Source organism: Fonsecaea monophora (genome assembly GCF_001642475.1).
Source record: "Fonsecaea monophora strain CBS 269.37 chromosome Unknown Scaff15, whole genome shotgun sequence".
NCBI classification, from domain to species: Eukaryota; Fungi; Ascomycota; class Eurotiomycetes; order Chaetothyriales; family Herpotrichiellaceae; genus Fonsecaea; species Fonsecaea monophora.
In genome coordinates, this window is record NW_019173946.1 from 139,121 (window position 1) to 158,079 (window position 18,959).

An 18,959-nucleotide genomic window follows, 5' to 3' on the forward strand; every position below is an offset into this window, starting at 1 on the left:
ATGCCGCGAGTATCCGACTCCAGCCTGCAGCATTCGCTCGAGGACAAAGAAAAAGTACTCGTAAAGAGGTCGTTGGCAAGAAACATGATTCATTCATCGTCAACAATCCTTGGTAGGGATACACGCATTGTCTGTCGGCCATATCCGGACAAGGTAATTCCGCTGTCACAAAGACATGGAACAAGGTATGGGAATTCTACCATGGAGACGTTGAAAGAGTCAATCATTCATCCACGTTGACATGGGTAGGTCACAATGGAACATGAAGCGAACTTACCAATTTTCGCAGCCGAAATGTCCTAACAACTACTTCTTCTTTGTCCCATCTTTTCCATTCTTTGCCTCCTTTTCGTTGGTGTCTTTCGCATCCTTTCCTTGACCCTTGGTCTGATCGTCATCTGTTTTTCCCTCTGTATCTTCAGACTGTTCTTCATCTGACTTGGGCTCAGTGTGCCCGGTCACAAGAGCTTGCCAGACAGCGTATCCAGAGATCAAGAGACCAACCCCAAACACGATTTTGAGGAGCGTTTTCGCAGGGCCGCCGTACTTGAGAACCCAGCTGGCGATCCATTGCATAGCAGGAGTGACCAGCTGCTCTCTTTCTCTGTCGAGGTCTGGATTCACCGTGCACAGTAAGGCCATCAAAGCAAGCAGGATCAAAAGCAATGTGATAACGGTCACCACCTGGATGACAGCTAGCAGAATGGCAATGTTTTTGGTCGTTTGGAGTACTTCGAACCCAGCGGCGACCAGGGGCGTAACTTGTTCAAACGCCGAGTGAATCTCCTTGGAATAGGGAAGGCCCATTTTGTTACCGCTATGAGGTGGCGCTATGTCTCTGGGGTAAAGGGGGTGTTGGGCGGGAAATCCCACAGAAAAACTTACCGGAATGATGGATAGATCTTGATACCACGAGGTGGTGATCTCACGTTTTTTTATAAACAGGGAGTTTTTGAACATGTCAGTGTGATGTCATATGCCCCATGGCACAACGAACTCAGCCTTGCCGCCTACAGTCTGGGGTTGACACTAAGAGGCTTCGGTCCAATAGGAATATGCTGAATATCATGGATAACTTCGAGGAACGTAAGAGTAGGTTCTAAAGAATGATGAGAACACTTTTTGAGATTGTCGACTGCCGCAAGCTGTGTTTGAGTACAGAGGGAACATCAGCCTCGTCTTCTGCAAATGTCAGCCTTGTCAGTCTCAGCCTGGGCTTGGCAGGGACTCTCTCCATGTCGCGTTTCCCCAACCGTGTTCAGATCGGAATTGGCGCTCAACGAAGGAATCACCACAGACATCCTCGCTGCACTAATGATAGTGTAAAGCACAGGCTGCTGTCATCTTCCAACTTTTGAATTTTCCTTGCATCTACTCCGGAGGCCATTTCCTCTGGTCTCGCACGTCACAATGCACAGCGCTCTCACTCGACTCCAATCGACCTTTGGGTATTTTACCAGCTGCGCCTTTACCCTCGCTTGCATCATTACTGTGCTCTCCATAATACCCTTACCTCCTGTGACAGACTCACCAAGCGCCTCAATATCTGTCCGAAACGTCCAAGTTGTCAAAGGTCGTCCGCACTACTACTCCCCCAAACGCGAAGAATACGCTCAAATCAGATTTGATCTGGAAGCCGATCTGTCCAGCCTGTTCACGTGGAACACAAAGCAACTGTTTGTCTATGTCACTGCAAACTATCCCGGTGGGAAGAGTGGCGATGGGGCGATGTCTGAAGCTGTCATCTGGGACACAATCATCCAGGCAACATCGACCCCGTGGTCATGGCAGAATTTGAAAGAGGCCTACTTTCCCGAGAAGAAGTCAAAATCCAAGAGCAGGAAGTCCTCGAACACAAAGTCCAAGACCAAGGATCTTGTCAAGCCAGGGGTCATCTCCTTAAAGAATCAGAAACCAAAATACCAGATCACCGACCCCAGTGGTGTTATCAGTGAGAGGGCCAATGCTACTCTCCAAGTCAGTTGGAATGTGCAGCCTTGGGTTGGTGCTCTCGTCTGGGACAAAGGATATTTAGGGGGCAGGGTTGGAAAATGGGCACCTGGAAGCGTGGGCAGGAGTGAAACCTTCGAATTCCCTCCTTTGAAAGGGGCAAAGACGGATGTTGTCAAAGACGCTGAAGGACCAAAGACGCCAAAAGCGGCTTCAGCCTCTCCGGTCGTCGAAATATAATAACAATGCAATGGTCCCTGCCAGAATCCAGATTCCTTCGGTCCTCCGGCAACATGAATGATACATATGACATGGCCTGAGTTTGCCCCTCTGACATCAACAGAGTCGAGAATTGCGATCTGTGAATTTATGGCTGAGACAACGTACTATGCATTCATATTTTTGCTGGCAGCATTCCGGGCTCCGAAACCATTTCAGTCAAACCCTTGTCCCTGGTCTTCAGGTACGTGCCGTGGCCACCACGAAAGAGTAAGTGGGAAAGAAAAAGGCCGGGTTCGTGAGTTGACTTGTCGTTGATTGACTGTGCCTACTTCGGGGCTTTAGCCGAGGACGACTTTTGAGACGTGGATATCCGGGTTCGTCCGTCGAGAGGCAAGAAATGCGATCGCTCCCAAATGCAAGACACAAGCACATTTGACCAATTTCCATTTAGAGCGCAAAGAGCCAATGCCATCGAACGGGGTTACGCCATCCTTTGTCTTCTTAAGTCCTTTAAAGCGAGCGAGCCAATCAGATGAGCCTGAGCATTCCACAATCGGAAGTGACTCCCGGAAACATGGAGTCCGCCGATTTTCGCTGGAGCGAATCAGGATGCGCATATCTTCTACAGTAGAGAGTGCCTCTGGAGTATTTAATCGTGGCTAGGAATTGCAATGGGAGCATGTTCCAGCAACATTCACACACATCTACACGTGCGATTCTCACTACAGCGGTTACAAAGCAAGCACACACCATTCACAACCATGTCCTTGAAATACACCAACAAACTGCAAGGCAAGCGGGTGGTGATCATCGGCGGCACCAGTGGCATTGGCTTCGCGGCCGCCGAGGCAGCTGTAGAGCATGGTGCAATTGTGGTCGTGGCCAGTTCCAAGCGAGACAAAGTCGACAGGGCAGTCGAAAGGATCCAGAAAGCGTACCCGGACGCAGGTGATCGCATCCGCGGCACGACTCTCGATTTGAGCTCGGAAGATGTGGAGCAACAGATTGTGGCTCTCTTCGACTTTGCAACCGACGGCGGGAAGCACAAACTGCAGCACGTTGCAGAAACAGCTGGCGGTGCTTTTCGCATGGTGCCTCTCGCTGAAGTCACGCCGACAGCTATAGCAGAAGTCGCAAAGGTCAGGCTCACCGGTTGTACGATGCTCGCAAAGATCTCCATGCGCTACCTCGAGATCAGCCGCACCTCTTCTTTCACGTTGACCAACGGAGTGAGTGACGCGAAACCCACCACTGGATGGACGATTATGGCTCCCATCGGGGCGGCCAAGAGAGGCTTGACCCATGCTCTTGCCAACGACATGAAACCTATCCGCGTCAATTGCGTTTGCCCGGGCGCCGTCAAGACGGAACTGTTTGACCATTTTGCAGGTGATGGAGAACAGCAGAAGATCGTGGATTTTTACACGGCCAGGACATTGACCGATAGTATTGGAGCCCCGGAGGATCTGGCAGAGTGTTATATTTCCATCATGAAGAACTATTTTATGACCGGGCAGGAGATTACTGCGGATGGGGGCTATTTGCTCTGCTAGCTGAGTAGAAGTTCTGGGTGAAGCAGGTATAGGGCTGGGGAATTGGTACACGTGCCATGATACTGCATCAGGAGAGCAACTCTTCCCCTTGTCAACACATCACCTGTCTACTCATAGATCGAATCAAGCAAAGTCACTCATACTATACTTACTAAGTCAATCAGCACCTCATCTGATTTCAGAATGGGGGCCGAGATTCGAGTGTGGCGTTCCTACATCCAATGACAACTCTGCACGCAGAGGCGTGTGTGACTCTGTCGATCAGGCTGCCAGCCAGCCAACAAGCCCGATTAGGATGCCGGGTCGATTTGATATTACTCGTAAAGCCTACACCCGATGACACCGCCTCCGTCGAATCTACCCAGATATTTCTCACACTTTGCAGTAAACCACATACAAAGTACATAACGTACCTCGTACATAGACGATGACATAGAGATCCGGAGATAAGGGGATACGCAGACAATGAGTACCTGGTTCCACCGCATACTGTCCGAGCCCGTCTCTGCGCCGCCCGCAACAGCCCCCAATAATGCATCGTCGTGGCCATCCACGCCGCTAACACCCCGAACAGCAGCGGCAAGGCTCAAGGACCCCAACGCCCCGGACTACCGCTACCAGGTCAACCAGAAATGCATCTACGAGCGCCGGCTGCCGGGCGGGTCGTACATCACGGCCCACGTCCAGCGGCTACAGTCCGGGTACTACGACAGCCCCGTGATCCACGAGGACCGCATCGACAATGTCCGCTTCGTGGCCGTCAACTTTGTCTTTCACCCGAGTTCCAGCACGTTCCGGTTCAAGGCCGCGGAGATTAGGATCGCCTTGCACCATATAGGCGCGGACGAGGCCGAGGGCCAGGGTGAAGACGGCGACGGAGAAGGTCAGGGGGTGGTGGCGACGCCGAAAACCAGCCACGAGCGTGGCACGCAGACCAAGACCGAGAAGGCGAGCCAGGCGCTGGTCAAAGGCATCAGCAGCAGCAGCAGCAGTAGCAAAGGGCTGCCTCGGCCATCCCGGCCCAAGTTCCTCCGCCACGCGCCCCATCTCCTCTACGGGAGCATCTCGCCCGAGACGCTGGACTGGAACTTCAACCTGGCCGGGTCGCTGGGGGTGTCGCAGGGCCCCGCGAGCGCGAGCGTCAAGCCCTCGTACGGGGTCAAGAGCAGCTACAAGATCTACGAGATGATGAAGATCCAGGGGTCGGTGCGGACGCTGCGGTCGTGGCGCGGGAGTGACTACGACTACGACCATGAGATCGAGGACGGCGAGCTGGTCTGGACTCTGGAGGAAAACCGACTCCAAAAGTCCGGGTTGCCGCGCGAATTCACCTTTGTCATGCTCCTGACCAAGGGGAGCGGGGGGTTCGATGAGAGCGGCGACGTGCGCCTCGAGATCGACGTCCGTCCAAAAGTCACTGGCCGATTGGGGCCGGCGTACCCGTCGCTGGTCACAAGGCTGCACCAGTATCAGCCCTTTAAGCGCGAGGTGCTCGACCTCGACCAAGAGATTGGACAGGTCTTTGAGCCGCACGACGTCAAGGGCGAGGGCAAAGGCGAGGGTTTCAATTTTGCCAACATCGCGAGCAGCTTTGACGACTTTGTCTGGTTGCCCGGGACGGCGTACTCGACTTCTGACGCGGGTGCTGGTAGCGTGCCTCAGACGGGAACTGGATTCAATGCCTCGACAATGGCTTCCCACCAGCAGCAGCACCAGCAGCACCAGCTCCCTAGGATCCAAGCACAAGACTCGCGTCCGCCACCAGGCGACACGACACTCAACCTGCGCGTCTTTCTGGAACCCTCGCCAGGGAGCCCCGTCCCTTTCTCCCCCAGCCAGCTCCGGCTCCAGCTCCCGTACGTGAACCTGAAAGCGCCATCACCCAACCCGTCGCGTGGACCGTCGCCAACACTACAACCTTCCGCGTCGGGGACGGGATCGCGGCGAACCATCACGATCGGGTCGGGGTCGTCTTCCACGTCGAGGTCGAGGTCGGTGCGAAAGCGGCGGTCCCGCTCTGAGCTGTCAAAGGAGTACAGGGCGTCTCCACTGGGGACGGCAGCACAGCAGCAGCAGCAACAGCAATCTAAGCGCACGGATCTGGGTCAGGTCACATTCAGCCAGAGACCTTCTCAACGGGCCGCGGCAGCTGTGGCGGTATCAACTCCAGCACGGCCACTTTCGCATCAAGAACAAAAGAATGACTCGAACCTGGACAAGGATCCTGAGCATCATCCTAATCCCAAGCATCATGATCCTGTCCATGCCGATGAAGATGATGCGTCTGAAGAGTCTGACGAGGATGATACTCCCAAAGCCCTCAAATTCCCCCCAGGTGAGCTGAGTTCGCCTCAAAACCCCCCTCTGACGCCCCTCCGTCCTTCGAGTCCCGAGTACGCCACGCCGCCTGCATATCCGATCCATCCTCCTTTACTTCCCCTCTCGGGCGTGCCCCTGGATAAAGACAGCATCGGCACAGCTTTGACCTAGATCTCGTCCGCGAGCTCTATGATGCATTGAGCGGCGAGCGGTGAGCGTGGGGGCCAGAGGGAGAAGAGAATCATGTTCATGTGCTGCAGTCTTTGTCTTTATCTTGGTATTGGTGTTTTTATGTTGGTATTGTTGTGGCGATAGCGATAGCGATATCAACAGTTGTTTGGGGACGGTTCGCTTTTGCTCGTACTGTCATGCTGTCTGGCTATACATACACAAGTGATGATGATAATGATGGATACTAGATAGAAACGGCGTCACTCACCAATCGGTAATTATAATGATGGCAACGAGATCACTTTTCCTAGGTAGTTAGTCAGTCGTAGTCAAATCAATACGTCGTCGCTCCTACTCGATCTACCGGTCAACAACGAGGATAGCTGGACGATCTGGTCTGATGGCCAAGTCAAAGTCAAACTCGATTCAAACTGGATCCCATATTCATGCAGAGCTTTCGCTAGCTTCAAGGTTGACTGACACTTTGCTGTATTAATCCTCCCGACCCCCAAAACCTGTGCCCATCAATTAAGGGTATCTGATTTCTCCAAGAATATACACATACATACATACATTCGTCACCCTCTGATCTCAATGTTCCTGCGGGCCAAGTCCCAACTAGTGCTCCGTCCAGATACATTCCTCAAGCGGGCGACATGCTCATGGGCGCACCGTCTTCACCCTCCGAATCCCCTTCGTCGTTTTCACGCTCTGTCGCCTTCTCTGATGGAGGGTCAGCCGCCCTATTCTCGGTCGTTCTTGGATTATCGCCATTGGCAGGTGGTGGAGGAGGCATGCTTCCTTTCAAGACCGTTTCGTCATCTAATCTGACCTTTTTGTCGGTGGCTGGCGTCGGATCAGGCAGACCGGCCTCTCGAGCTTTTCTCTTCTCCTTCTCGCGAGCGTACTCCTCTTTCTTGCGCTCTTTCTCACGTTTGTCATTCTCCCTTCTGTGCATCTTACTCTCAAATTCATGCCAGTCACCCTCGACATTTGCAAGCTCCACCGGTTGTTCTGCCAGCGGGTCCTCAGAAGTGAAATACTCGTGATTGAGCACTTGCTCCGCGTTGGGTCGCTTTTTCGGGTCGTATTTGAACATATTTTGGACCAGATCGAGACCAGCCGGTGTGAAGACGTTCTTGAACATTGCTTCGAATATCCTCTTTCGTCGATCGACCGGCTGCATAAGCTCAAACCAAGGGAGATCCACAATCCCAGGCCAATCTGACCGAGTTGGTGTGCCGAGGACGTTGTATACTTTGTCCAGCTGACTGAGCTCTCCACCCTCTCCCGGGAAGATCGCTTTCTTGGTGAACATCTCCACGAACACGCAAGCCGCAGACCATATGTCCACCTCAGGTCCGTATTGGGTTTCGCCCAGAAGAAGTTCTGGTGGTCGATACCAGATAGTGATCACACGATTGGTGTAGTCGAGTTTCCGAGACTTGTTGTAGAACCGTGCGAGACCAAAGTCGGCGTATTTCAGTTGACCAGTGTTAGAGATCAGAATATTGGCAGCCTTGATGTCCCGATGCAGCACGCCCCGCCGATGGAGGTAATCCAGTCCATCAAACATCTGTTTCGCCAGGTCCTTCTTGTGCGCAGACGTAAGTTTAAACGTCGGATGGTTGATGAGTCCAGTTAGATCGTGCGAAAGATACTCAAAAACCATGAAGCACTCGTTCTTTTCCACCATGACCTCTTGTAAGGCGACTACGTGTTTGTGTCGCAGGTGTTGTAACAGTCTGATTTCGCGGACGGCCGTTATGGGAAATCCATCTCGTTCACCTTCCATACGAATTTTCTTCAGCGCAACCTTGTCCTTTGTGTAGATATGAATGGCTTTGAACACTTTTCCGTATGTCCCTGCGCCGACAACAGACTCGTTACCGGGCTTTCGGAAGTAAATAGACTCGGACTCTGCAAACTCAGGAGGCAGTGTAGGCCGAGACTTGATCTCTTTCTTGATCTTTTTCGAAGGGGGGGAACGAGATCGGTCCGGACGGCGTTCTTTTGGAGGGAGTTGTTGATGCAGCGGTGGCTGACGATCATTGTGATACCTTCGATCATGCTGTCCCGGAAATTTCCGGTCATAGGGCCGAAATCCATGTCTCTCGTCGCGGCGGTCGAAATGTTTGTTCTTGGGGCCTTGTGGTGGTGCTGGTCGATTGTCTGGAGGCTGGAATGGCCCTTTTGGTTTTGAAAAATCTGCAGCAGGTTTAGCTGGAGCCTGAGGAGGAGCTTTGGACTTGAAGGCGAAGCTAAATTTGGAAGCAGCCGGTCCTCGTTGGTCATTACCCTGTGTGTTCTGATCAGTGTTGTTGATCCTGCCGTTCCCTTGATCCTCCACCTGCAATTCTTTGGACGGTCTGAAGGGATTCTCTTCTTCGGGTGGAGGGGCGTCTCGGTCGTCCTGTGAAGCGGTGTGCGATGGAGTAGGAGATGTTTGCGACTGACTCCCGGGTCCGCCCTGGAAGTTTTGATTTTGTGGTCCACCTTGTTTCGGACCAGGCGCCGTCCATTGTAAGTTATTGAAATGTCCACCTCGTCCTCTGTGACGAGGACCGTTGAACCTCTGGTCTTGTTGGAAGTGTCCACGATGAGAACCATGTCCACGACCACCTCGGTAGTTTTGTTGATAACCATGTTGATTACCACCATGGTGGCCCGGTTGATTTGGATAGTAAGGATTAGGATTGTTCACGTTGCCTGAGTTGGAAAAGCTATTTTGCCGGTAGGGGGGAGAGGAATTGTGCATCGGCCTGGAAATTCATTAGTGAAAAGGCTTGTCATAAGATTATCAGAATACTGACCCATGGTGACCTTGGCCTCCCCAGCCGCCTCTCTGCTGATGATATGGAGAGTTTTGCGGCGGTGAGCCGTGATAGGAGCTGTTGGAAGAATATGGCGGAGATCCTCCGTATCCCTGGTGTCTATTTTCCGCATATGGTCTGTGTTGCCCTCGATTCATCCCATAATTACCACGTGATGGGTATTGGCCATCCATGGAGCGGTTGTCGGTCTCGTCGACAACGGAAGGAGCTCTTGAAGAGTGATTCCCCTTCCCAGCAGGGAATCGGCCTGGGCCAGGTGGGGGATGTTGAGATGGACGAGTCGAGTTCACGGACGATTCTCGAGTTTCGATAGATGAATATTTAGACTCGGGGTGTCGATGTGGAGATGATCTCGCAGGCAGACGAGGGGAGATGGATCGTTGATCGCGTGCGTGGGATGGCGAGGGTTCTCTTCGGCTGTTGGGTTCGTAATCACCACGATCTGGGGCTTCAGATCTGAAAGCGGGTGAATTGAGTCGCGATGAATGCGTGGAAAAATCCCCAAGCTGGAATGGAGATGGATGATTTTGCGGAACCCTGTCCTCAGTATCAGAGAGATCCCGGCTGCGAGCACGTCTTTGACCTTCCAAGTCAAATCTGTCGTCGCCTGCAGGAGAAGGGCTTCGAGTACGCCTTCGTTTGGTTGATGGCGTTGGTGAGAAATCAGGGCGTCTCCCAGGTCGGTCGCCAAATTGCTTTCGAGGTGGTGGACGATGCTGATGCTTGGATTTTGGGAAACGACGGGGAGGCGAAATCGAAGACTTTCTACCATGCAATTTCCTGGCGTCTCCGTCCCTCGAAAATTGGCGCCTCCAACGTGGTTCACGAGGTGGTCGATCAGGACGATGCCCCGGTCCTAGAGGCGCCGAGCGTTCTGCTTCTGGATATCCAGAATGTGGTGAATGAGGACGACCTCCTCCTCGATTTGGGTCTCTGTCCCGCGGTCGATAATGTGGATGTCTCGGGCGCGGATCCTCTTCGCCTCGCCAGCGATTCTTCATTGATGGGCTCCTTCGAGACCTCGCCATGTAATGCGGGGCGGCATTTGCAAAGATGTGGTCGGTAGAGATTCGAGGGTTTGTGGGGGAGTAATGGTCGTAGAGGTGGTGCTCGTGAGGCAGCGGATTTGGATGTTGGGTAGTGAGTCCTGCGCAGTTTGGAGATTCAGCGACGGAGCCATGAGCCAGATGCGGACCAAGGTTGCATGGGTAGGGCGAGGACCCAAAGACTTGGCACGCCCATCCCCTCCCACCAACTGTGCCAGCTCGCCCCAAAGTCGGACTCGAGTTCGACAACTTTGACGCCTGCAGGCCCTTCCAATTCCGGGGAGTTTTGGGGTGTTTAGGGGAGACAGAGGACTCACCTGTTGCTGGTCCAGGCTCCCACTCATGCTGCCCCAGGCGTCGTGTCTCTGTCTCGGTCTCCCTGTCCATCTCCTGCCGCGTTCTGCTCGCCACCTCGCCAGGTCCGTCATGCTGCATCAGCCTCTCTTTCGCCCTTCTTTTACCTTTCTTTTTGCCCATCACTCTGAATGACTCCAGTAATGATAAGGCTGCAATCTACCACACACAAACTACAATCGCCGGAGTCGGGTTGTACTTGTCGTGAGAACTACACCAACAGTGCAATCTCAGACTGAGTCGAGCGTGTTGCGTTGTTGGCAGCAATTCAAGGGCGTAAAAGATCAAAAGGGCGAGCGTCAGTCTGCACTTCAGAGTGACAGTACTAAACGCGACAGTCTATCTACGTGGATTCTTTTTCTCGGCGCTTCTCCCAGACTTGTCAACACGCAAAAAATGACAGCCAGTGACTTTCACGCGTTTGCGCATTGCCGTTCAACTGCCTGTAGGGAAACGCCTTGAATATTAACCTTTCTCCCCATCTCCCACCGATATCAACAACCTCTCCAAACATTTTCTGCTCTTGTGAAATCCGACACTGGCCACAGAAAGGCAGCAATGTCTGTTCACACAGCAACGGCACCGATGAAGCCTAGATGTCAGTTTGCGCTTGTTAGATGTCGTGTCAACAATCAAGCTGCTGTGTCTCCATGGCCTTTTGAACCTTGACCTAAGGATTTTGCAAGTAGCTCTGGGGGACGTAGAAGTGGCAGATGTATCTTGTTAGCAGTGGTTGATGCAGACCATAAAATTGGTATCGTCGGGTCGGGAAAGACGGCAGATGACGTGAATTGGATGAATTGTAACATGACCCGATAGATGTGTTTGACGAGGATGATCCGGCCTTTGGGTGATGTAAATATCTTGGGAGCAAATGGCAAGTGACAACCGATGAGCGTTGACAGCAGAACTACATATCCAAAAGCACCGCCGACGATATTGCGGGTGGTCGAGGTTGTTGCCGATAATTCATGTCCATAGAAGGTGGGTGCTGGAAGTGAATAAATGTAGCCGCTGACCGCCTATCGTCCATTTGCACCTTGGATGATATCTGCGGGGCACAACCGAGGAAAAACAATCAAATCTCAGTTCCGGAATTGGAAGAGAAGCTAATGGACAAAGTAACAGAGGCATCAGACACGACTTCACCATATCCCGACGGCCTACATCGTCCAGGAATAACAATGATGAAAGATGTTGAGAAGTTGGAAAGAAAGGGATCCGGCAACTTTGGATGCCAAGACGCTAGCGTAGGTGGAGGCTGGGCATTCGGAGAAGCAAATGGGCCTTGATGCACAGTTCAAGACAGTTCGATATGCATCTCCGTCAAGTCATCTATCTCTGCAATAGCCCAGGTAACTGCCCGACCAACTTCGCATCTGTTTTGTGCTGGTAGGAAGTATTTTCTCGGGCCACCCTGCCGCTCTTGTGATCTCACCATGGTTGAAACAAAGAATTGAGTTGGTGCACATCTCAGCGTCAAGCCCAATGGGTTGACCCTCCCGAATCAAGGTTGTTCACCCATCCACGCTCATCTTCTCGCCAATGCCTTTTTCTCCCATCAGCTCGCATCCTGTCCGCACAACGCCAATCATACCACCAGTTTGCACACCCTCACTTCCGCCTCCTGCCAGTCTGTACTCGATTTCTGCGAGCCCTTGCAACCATATTACTCTGGTTGCAGGACTAACCTCGAGGTTCTGCAATTCCTCGGCCAGCGCGGTCAAAATATCTGCAAGTGCCAGACCACGACTGCTCTTCAAGGCATTGATCGTCCTTAGACATTCCGTTAGATCTGGCGTGCTCAACATGGTTGTCATGATCAAGCGGATATCTTCCGGGTGTGGCGCTGCAATGCAGTTGTAGATCGTGTCGTTCGTAATCAGCTCATACTTGATCTCTGATTCTGGAATGGGAGGCTGCCCTCGCATCGGGAGAGGTCGTGATCCAGCATAGCAGGCTTGAAGAACATTCAGCGCTCGACGCATGTCACCTCTCGACAATTTGACCAACGAGTCCACTGCTTCCGGCGTGATATTGACCTTTTCTTGTGAAATCACCTTGTCCACCAGCCGACGGATATCTGCTTCCTTCAGCGGCGAGAATCGAAACCGTGTACATCTCGATAGCAGTGCTGGAGACAATTTATGTGTGTAGTTTGCAATAATGCAGAATCTTGTGTTAGCCGTATATTTCTCCATAATCCTGCGTAAGGCCATTTGTGCCGCGGACGTCATTGCGTCTGCTTCGTCGAGAACGATCAGCTTGAAGGCCCCTAGGCCCAATTTTGGCCCGCCCGGAGTTTGCTGCGTTGAGGTGCTGAAGATCTGTTTGGTTGAGGCGAAAGTTTTGATTTGCTCTCGAACAACGTCGATGCCACGATCATCGGATGCATTGAGTTCGAGGACCATCTGCCTCATGTTCTTGGGTCCATATATCTGTCGCGCCAGCGCCAGAATTGTCGACGTCTTTCCTGTACCTGGCGGTCCATAGAAGAGGAGATGCGGTAACCGGTTGTGCTCAATAAATCTGTTGATTGTAGCGAGGATATCTTGGTGCCCAGACACATCGTCGAGGGTGTTGGGCCGGTATTTCTCAACCCTTGTTTCTTGTGAGCAGCTAGATCACCACTTTATTGTGCAGGAGACGGCGGCATACCATGGTAAGTTGTCCTCCGCTTCCACCGGCAAGTCTGCAGCTATTCGTTTCTGTTTGCCCGCCGTGCTGTCTGAGCTGAATTTGATAGCCTTGTCCTTGGACGCAGGCGCGTCCAGGTCCATCTCATCTTCGTAGTCCGACATCTTTTGTCTGTTGTTACTGTCAATTCCTATAAAAACATGCTTGAAAGGGTTGTGAAGTTGTTCAGATGGATGTCAATGTTCCACCCCCATGACGCGCCTGCGCCTCCAGAGACGCGTTAATTGAAATGCGGTTTGTGAATAGATATTCCACCATAGTGACTCTCCATCCCCGCACACGAATGCCAAGCCGCGTTTGCGGGCTCATTACATTGGTGGGACGCAGTAGTGAGTGACCTTACAGCAAATGCCTGGAAGGAGACGCACTCAATTCCTCGTCCGCAGTGAGATGGGAACTTGAGGAACTGACTGCTACCCTTGATCTCTCCTGTTTGCGTGCTCTCACGCAACCTTGTAGGAAGTCAAGATGCCGGTGAGTCAACGCTAGTCCTGCTACACTGCATGAACCCGCTGACATCTCATTCACAGGCGTACCACTCCATCTTCCTGGGCGACCAGGGCGTCCAGCTAATAGGTATTCTCACCACGATCAGACAACACGACACCTCACAAGCTCTCTCGCGTGCTAACATCTGTGCTCCAAAAAGGCAACTTTCCGCTCCTCCCGCTTCGCACGAAAACCCGTGGTCCAGCATACACCCTTCCAGCTCTTCCTCCCAATGTTGACCCCCTCGACGTCGACCCGGACTCCGAGTCCTACGATTGCCTCGACGAAATCCTGAGCTTGTTCCGCGCCAACACTTTCTTCCGCAACTTCGAAATCAAAGGTCCCGCAGACCGCATGCTCATCTACGGCATCCTCTTCCTGTCGGACTGCTTGACGAAAGTAAAACCGAACATGGACTCCCGTGCGGCCGAGAAGGCCCTGATAAACGGAGCGCTGGAGCAGTTTAGCATTCCAGGGGAGCCAGGATTCCCGCTCAACCAAGCGTATGAGGCACCGAGAGACCGGAACGAGGCTGAGGCTTTGAGGAGTTACTTGAGTCAAGTGAGACAGGAACTGGCAATCAGGCTGCATGCTCGGCTCTACGCGGATGGAAGCAATGTACCGAGCAAGTGGTGGCTAAGTTTCACAAAGAGAAAGTTTATGGGGAAGAGTTTATAGAGGAATATTTGAGGGAAATGCATGGCCAAGCTGCATATTAGGCACGAACTGATGAGAAAGTGTTTATGGCTGCTTCCCACGACGATAAACCGAAAATTCCGTGCAATGGCATATTATCCAATAACGTATGCTCAATGTTACAACTGTCTCTCTTCTAGTAGCCGATTTATGCCTGGTTGACGACAGGATCGGGCGCGTCAAGACGGTCCGGTTCTTGTGCCGCAGTCTCGACCTTCAGTTTCTTCAGCGGTGACTGGGGCTGCTCCTCGTCGTCTGCTGCTCTCTTCCCTTCCTCGAGCTCACCTGCGACCGGAATTTCCGCAGGCTTGTCATCAGCCTTGATCTTCTTCCCCCTGGGCGGCCTTCCTCTCGCCTCAACCTTGCCCTCTGCTGGTACCACCCTTGTCCCTACGAATATGTAGCCCTCTGCACCACCTCGGCTTGTCATCAGCGGATGTGTCCGTCCCGGCAGGACCTGCCACTTCCTCACCCTCGCTGTGTGCACCGCCGGGGCTAGAAGGAGTGTTGGGTCGACAGGAAAGTCCTTGGACGGGACAGTCCGCTGTTCCAGAGGTGTGTTGATGAACGCAGCTCTCCGTGCTGTGGAGTAGCAGTCTGCCAGTTCGACGAGGGGTTCGACGTTGGGTGAGTAGACCACGACTTGGCTGCCGCCCGCCAGCAGAGGCACGAGGTGGCGCAACGTCGACGACGGGTCGGCGAAGCTGGCAACGATCAGGCCGTTGAAGCCGCCCGCCTGCGTCTCGTTCACGACGTTCCTGACTCGTTCCCACCGTCGGCGTTTGCGGTAGTATGCACTCCTTCGGTTCGATTTCATCCTCGCCAGTTCGGCGTCCGGAATCTGGGGCGGTTCTTGATACGTGATGGCGGACTCTGGCTCGAGTAGCTGCAACCACGAGAGCGTTTTCATATTCGTGTATAATGGATGAGAAGCAGTGGGGGCGTTGGAGTCGAAGTTGAAATAGCGCAAGAGGCCGAGATTGGGTTGTTGATTCGCATGCACGAGCGTGATGGTATTGGAGGTTGCGCTCATCGCCGAGCGGCGGTATCGTTGACGATAGGGCTTTCGAGGCAGCAGATGCGTCGGTGTCTCATCGGGTTGTTCATCGTCCACGTCTTCGTCTTCAGGGTTGCCAACCACCTCGTGTGCGATGTCTGTTGGGTGCAAAATCCCCATTCTCTCCGCCATGGCTGCGACCAGCAGACCGCCCGTGTCGTCCACAACCAGATACCGCGCATATGGGTCCATATCGTAGAGCATGGCAGAGTCTTGCCCGGCAGCGTGAACATTCGCCCAGCACCCGACCAGGCCGAGGACTTCGTTCCTCATCTCCATGACCTTGGCAAACTCCCGATCGGCCATCATCCAGTCGACTAGGGTTGACACATCTAACGGCAACACAGTAAACTGCTTCATATACTTCTTGTGCTTCCTGAGCGTATACTTTGCCAGAGAGAAATCAGTCTTCTGGTCCAGGGTGGAGTGGGACTGCATTATCTTTTCGATCAATTCTCGCCCGCTACCCATGGTGTTACGCTTCAACGTTTCGATCTCGGCCATGGTCAACTTCTGGTTCGTGGGATCATCGTGGGTGTTGACATTGGACTTGGGCGTCGTCGTTGTCGTCGTCGTCGTCGTCGTCGTCGGCTGTTGTGACACGGCGAGTTCGTCCGGCTCGTTCGCAGGCGTTGGCACCTCTCCGTCCGTCTCAGCCTGCTCGACCAAAGCCATGGCATGCAACTCGGCGGCCTGCACGACGCGGAGCTCTTTGCCATTCTTGACTTCGGACCGGTCGAGGATCTCAAAAGTCAGGTGGTACGGACGGCCTATGATCTGGTTTGTGCGGAAAGACCCATATTTGCCCAGGTTTATCAGACTTTGTGGGGGAAAAAGAGACAGAGTCAGCGACAGCTCATCAAGGCCGTTGGCTGATATCTGTTTATGGCCTGACAGATTTTCTTTTCATTCTTTCTCGGTGTGCAAAAAAGACCTACGTGTTGGGGAGCATTTGTTCGACTCTTGTCTGATCGGAGGGCAGCCGAATGGCGACATATTGGTAGGGCTGGATGACTGAAAAGGCCATTTCGCCCTGCGGTGCTAGACCCAGTGAGATTGGATAGGGGTCCTTCAACTTTGAATCGTCACAGTTTCGAGGGATGGATCATAATGATATATGTGGTAAATGGCTGGAAATCTTTAACATATTTTTATCGTGAACTTCCGATCCAGGGATTGGCCATCTTGCCGTTCTATTTCTTGGCCAAACACGTTGGATTTGTTCGGCTCAACTTCGGCTCAGCCTTGTTCAGCCTGAGGCAGCGACGGAATCGATGTAGAGCAGTGCCCCAATATTGATTCGCCTGGAGAGACACGACGCCCACGGATCACCATTTACTCACCCAGTAGATACCTCGATGCCAAACCTTGCGTATGGAAAGTCTTCCAAACTGGTCAGGCACTCTCCCCACCCATCATCAACCTCACCCAGCTGGTCTTCATTGCCAATCTTTACAAGACCAGTCCTGCCGGCGAGCACCTCCATCTCCCGTCCTCTAAATTCGGCATACAGACCTGGGTGAGGGACCCATGCCACTCTCATGCCGGCTCTGCGCCCCGCCTCGACGCCTGGCACGCTATCTTCGAAGACCAAGCATTCTTCAGGTGCGATTGGAGGTGGTCCTTTCGGGAGCCTGGAGTTGAGTACTTGCAATGCACACAGATAGATATCGGGTGCTGGTTTGCCCCGGCCTTTCTGGACACGTGGATCGTCGCCCAGCACACGGTGTTCTGCAGGGATCCAATCCAACAGCCTCTTCGTCTCCGGCCTCACCACTTTGCGGCTGTAATTAAGCTTCCCGGTGCTGGTGGCCAGAGCTATCTCCACAGGCAGGCCAGTAGTCGTTCTAGCCTTGTTCAGATCCTGGAGGAGCTTCTCGGCGCCAGGCAACGGTAAACATTGAGCAAAATGGATCTGCTGTTGTTCACTCTGTTCTCTCGCGTACTGTTCCCTGGAAACAGGCAGCTGGGCCCATTGGTGAAAGACGTCGCCGGTTGAGCTTCCAGGAACCCCCATAAGTTGAGCCTTCACAGACCAGGGTAGCCGCGGACGGCCGTATTTGAGAAGGACGTTGTCGGCGCATAATGTGTAGATGTCTTCGGTGTTGAGCAGGAGGCCGTCCATGTCAAAAATACAGGCGCGAACCGGTGGGAAGCTACGAAATAATTCCCCATCTGATTAGCTGATTGCCATGGATGGTTTGCCTGTGACCCCAGAAACGGGATGGCTGCAATCACATCATGAAAAGATGAGAAACAAACGTAACTTACTCTGTACGGCGAGGCATCTCAATAAGGTTGAGCCTAAGGCGACTGCTTTCACAGTGTTCTCAAATTGTTCCAGAGTTCGCAATCAGTGGTTCGGCCAGCACAGCCACACGTCAGAATCCGGTTTAGTTGGGGTTTGGTTTTAGCCATTGCATGCAGATCGCAGAATGCGACAGGGTGTTTATCCAACATGTTGGCGGGGGAGCTACCAAAGCCAAAACTTGTACAGTCTGACGATATGCGCCACATGACCAAAGGCTTCTCGTGGTCATGGGGAGTGTTCAATATTGTCTCTATACGGAAGACGCCGCCACCAAACCAGGAACAATGCAGATCATGCCGAATCAGGGTGACGTCACAGGGCAAACAATGCCACGGCTGAGTGAAGGACGAAGACGCTGCGTTCGGTCGTTCTACAGGCGCATTCCAAGGGACAACAAGCGAGAGCGTGTGACGCACTTTGTTCCTCATGGTATACAAGTAGAACACACGCAATAGCGCCGTAGCGGCCTCGCGCATACTTCAACTCTGCTCCTCTCAGTATCATCCAGGCCCATCTCATACCTACCATAGCCTTCCTACCCCCCCTAGCTCGTTAATCTGCTCAGAATCAACTCTCACCAAGCCGTATCATCATGTCGGAAATTGTAAAGGGTGTCAGCAACTTGTTTGCCTCCGTCTTCGAGATCATCACCGGTATCTTCATCACCGCGTTCAACATCTTCGAGGGCGCTTTGAACGCAGTCATTGGCCTCCTCAAGAACACGTTCAACTTGGCCGAAGGTGTTCTTGGCTTCCTCATCGGTAGGTCATCGAATAGTATGCACTGGAGAAAGAGTCACAGGTCTGACCTGAGCAGGAAACATATTCCTCATCGGAACGCTGTGTGCGGTCTACTTCGGGTATGTCTTGTACCAACAACGTCAGGGCAACCGACCGGCTCCGATCTCGAAAGTGGCGACGGGGAAGACACAATGAGCGCGAGGATATACTATGGGCGGAAGCAAGTTGGAATAAGTAATCAGTCCGTGGGAAACAACCGTCAAGTGTGTTGGGTTGCAATCAGGGGCAATTTGCTATAATGCGATGTTATAGTGAGGGAGAGGTTTGAGTGAAAGCATGGCAAAGGAGAGAGCGCGGGCCGAGGCCGTCGGCGATGATCGATTGCCTCCTCAGCTACTCGGTAGAACTGCCATTTGTTGGTTCATTTTTCTGTTTCAATTAGCATCGCGACAGCTAGTCCGATATATGGAACGAAGCTATGGTCGGAGAAGGAAAACGAATTTGCTTCGGATGCGTCAGG

The 18,959-nt window shown here is 52.9% G+C and overlaps 10 protein-coding genes across 10 annotated transcripts; 5 read left to right on the forward strand and 5 right to left on the reverse strand.

Annotated features, from left to right (window-relative positions):
* Positions 1-306: 306 nt before the first annotated feature.
* On the reverse strand, positions 307-807 carry AYO21_03150 (hypothetical protein; the record flags this gene model as incomplete). The annotated part of the gene is made up of 1 exon (XM_022653124.1): positions 307-807. One exon carries the CDS (start codon positions 805-807, stop codon positions 307-309), a length of 501 nt encoding a protein of 166 aa, XP_022514517.1.
* Positions 808-1,410: 603 nt separating this feature from the next.
* Positions 1,411-2,190, forward strand: AYO21_03151 (hypothetical protein; the record flags this gene model as incomplete). The annotated part of the gene is made up of 1 exon (XM_022653125.1): positions 1,411-2,190. The coding sequence occupies one exon, from the start codon at positions 1,411-1,413 to the stop codon at positions 2,188-2,190; it is 780 nt and encodes a 259-aa protein (XP_022514518.1).
* Positions 2,191-2,933: 743 nt separating this feature from the next.
* Positions 2,934-3,725, forward strand: AYO21_03152 (hypothetical protein; the record flags this gene model as incomplete). Its single annotated transcript, XM_022653126.1, has 1 exon — positions 2,934-3,725. One exon carries the CDS (start codon positions 2,934-2,936, stop codon positions 3,723-3,725), a length of 792 nt encoding a protein of 263 aa, XP_022514519.1.
* Positions 3,726-4,190: 465 nt separating this feature from the next.
* AYO21_03153 (hypothetical protein) lies at positions 4,191-6,215 on the forward strand (the record flags this gene model as incomplete). The annotated part of the gene is made up of 1 exon (XM_022653127.1): positions 4,191-6,215. One exon carries the CDS (start codon positions 4,191-4,193, stop codon positions 6,213-6,215), a length of 2,025 nt encoding a protein of 674 aa, XP_022514520.1.
* Positions 6,216-6,858: 643 nt separating this feature from the next.
* On the reverse strand, positions 6,859-8,876 carry AYO21_03154 (hypothetical protein; the record flags this gene model as incomplete). The annotated part of the gene is made up of 2 exons (XM_022653128.1): positions 6,859-8,628; positions 8,673-8,876. 2 exons carry the CDS (start codon positions 8,874-8,876, stop codon positions 6,859-6,861), a joined length of 1,974 nt encoding a protein of 657 aa, XP_022514521.1.
* A 654-nt stretch (positions 8,877-9,530) lies between these two features.
* On the forward strand, positions 9,531-10,115 carry AYO21_03155 (hypothetical protein; the record flags this gene model as incomplete). Its single annotated transcript, XM_022653129.1, has 1 exon — positions 9,531-10,115. One exon carries the CDS (start codon positions 9,531-9,533, stop codon positions 10,113-10,115), a length of 585 nt encoding a protein of 194 aa, XP_022514522.1.
* Positions 10,116-11,966: 1,851 nt separating this feature from the next.
* AYO21_03156 (hypothetical protein) lies at positions 11,967-13,250 on the reverse strand (the record flags this gene model as incomplete). The annotated part of the gene is made up of 2 exons (XM_022653130.1): positions 11,967-13,050; positions 13,108-13,250. The coding sequence occupies 2 exons, from the start codon at positions 13,248-13,250 to the stop codon at positions 11,967-11,969; spliced, it is 1,227 nt and encodes a 408-aa protein (XP_022514523.1).
* A 364-nt stretch (positions 13,251-13,614) lies between these two features.
* On the forward strand, positions 13,615-14,313 carry AYO21_03157 (hypothetical protein; the record flags this gene model as incomplete). The annotated part of the gene is made up of 3 exons (XM_022653131.1): positions 13,615-13,620; positions 13,677-13,722; positions 13,796-14,313. The coding sequence occupies 3 exons, from the start codon at positions 13,615-13,617 to the stop codon at positions 14,311-14,313; spliced, it is 570 nt and encodes a 189-aa protein (XP_022514524.1).
* A 166-nt stretch (positions 14,314-14,479) lies between these two features.
* Positions 14,480-16,384, reverse strand: AYO21_03158 (hypothetical protein; the record flags this gene model as incomplete). The annotated part of the gene is made up of 2 exons (XM_022653132.1): positions 14,480-16,278; positions 16,327-16,384. The coding sequence occupies 2 exons, from the start codon at positions 16,382-16,384 to the stop codon at positions 14,480-14,482; spliced, it is 1,857 nt and encodes a 618-aa protein (XP_022514525.1).
* Positions 16,385-16,727: 343 nt separating this feature from the next.
* Positions 16,728-17,513, reverse strand: AYO21_03159 (hypothetical protein; the record flags this gene model as incomplete). The annotated part of the gene is made up of 1 exon (XM_022653133.1): positions 16,728-17,513. The coding sequence occupies one exon, from the start codon at positions 17,511-17,513 to the stop codon at positions 16,728-16,730; it is 786 nt and encodes a 261-aa protein (XP_022514526.1).
* Positions 17,514-18,959: the final 1,446 nt, after the last annotated feature.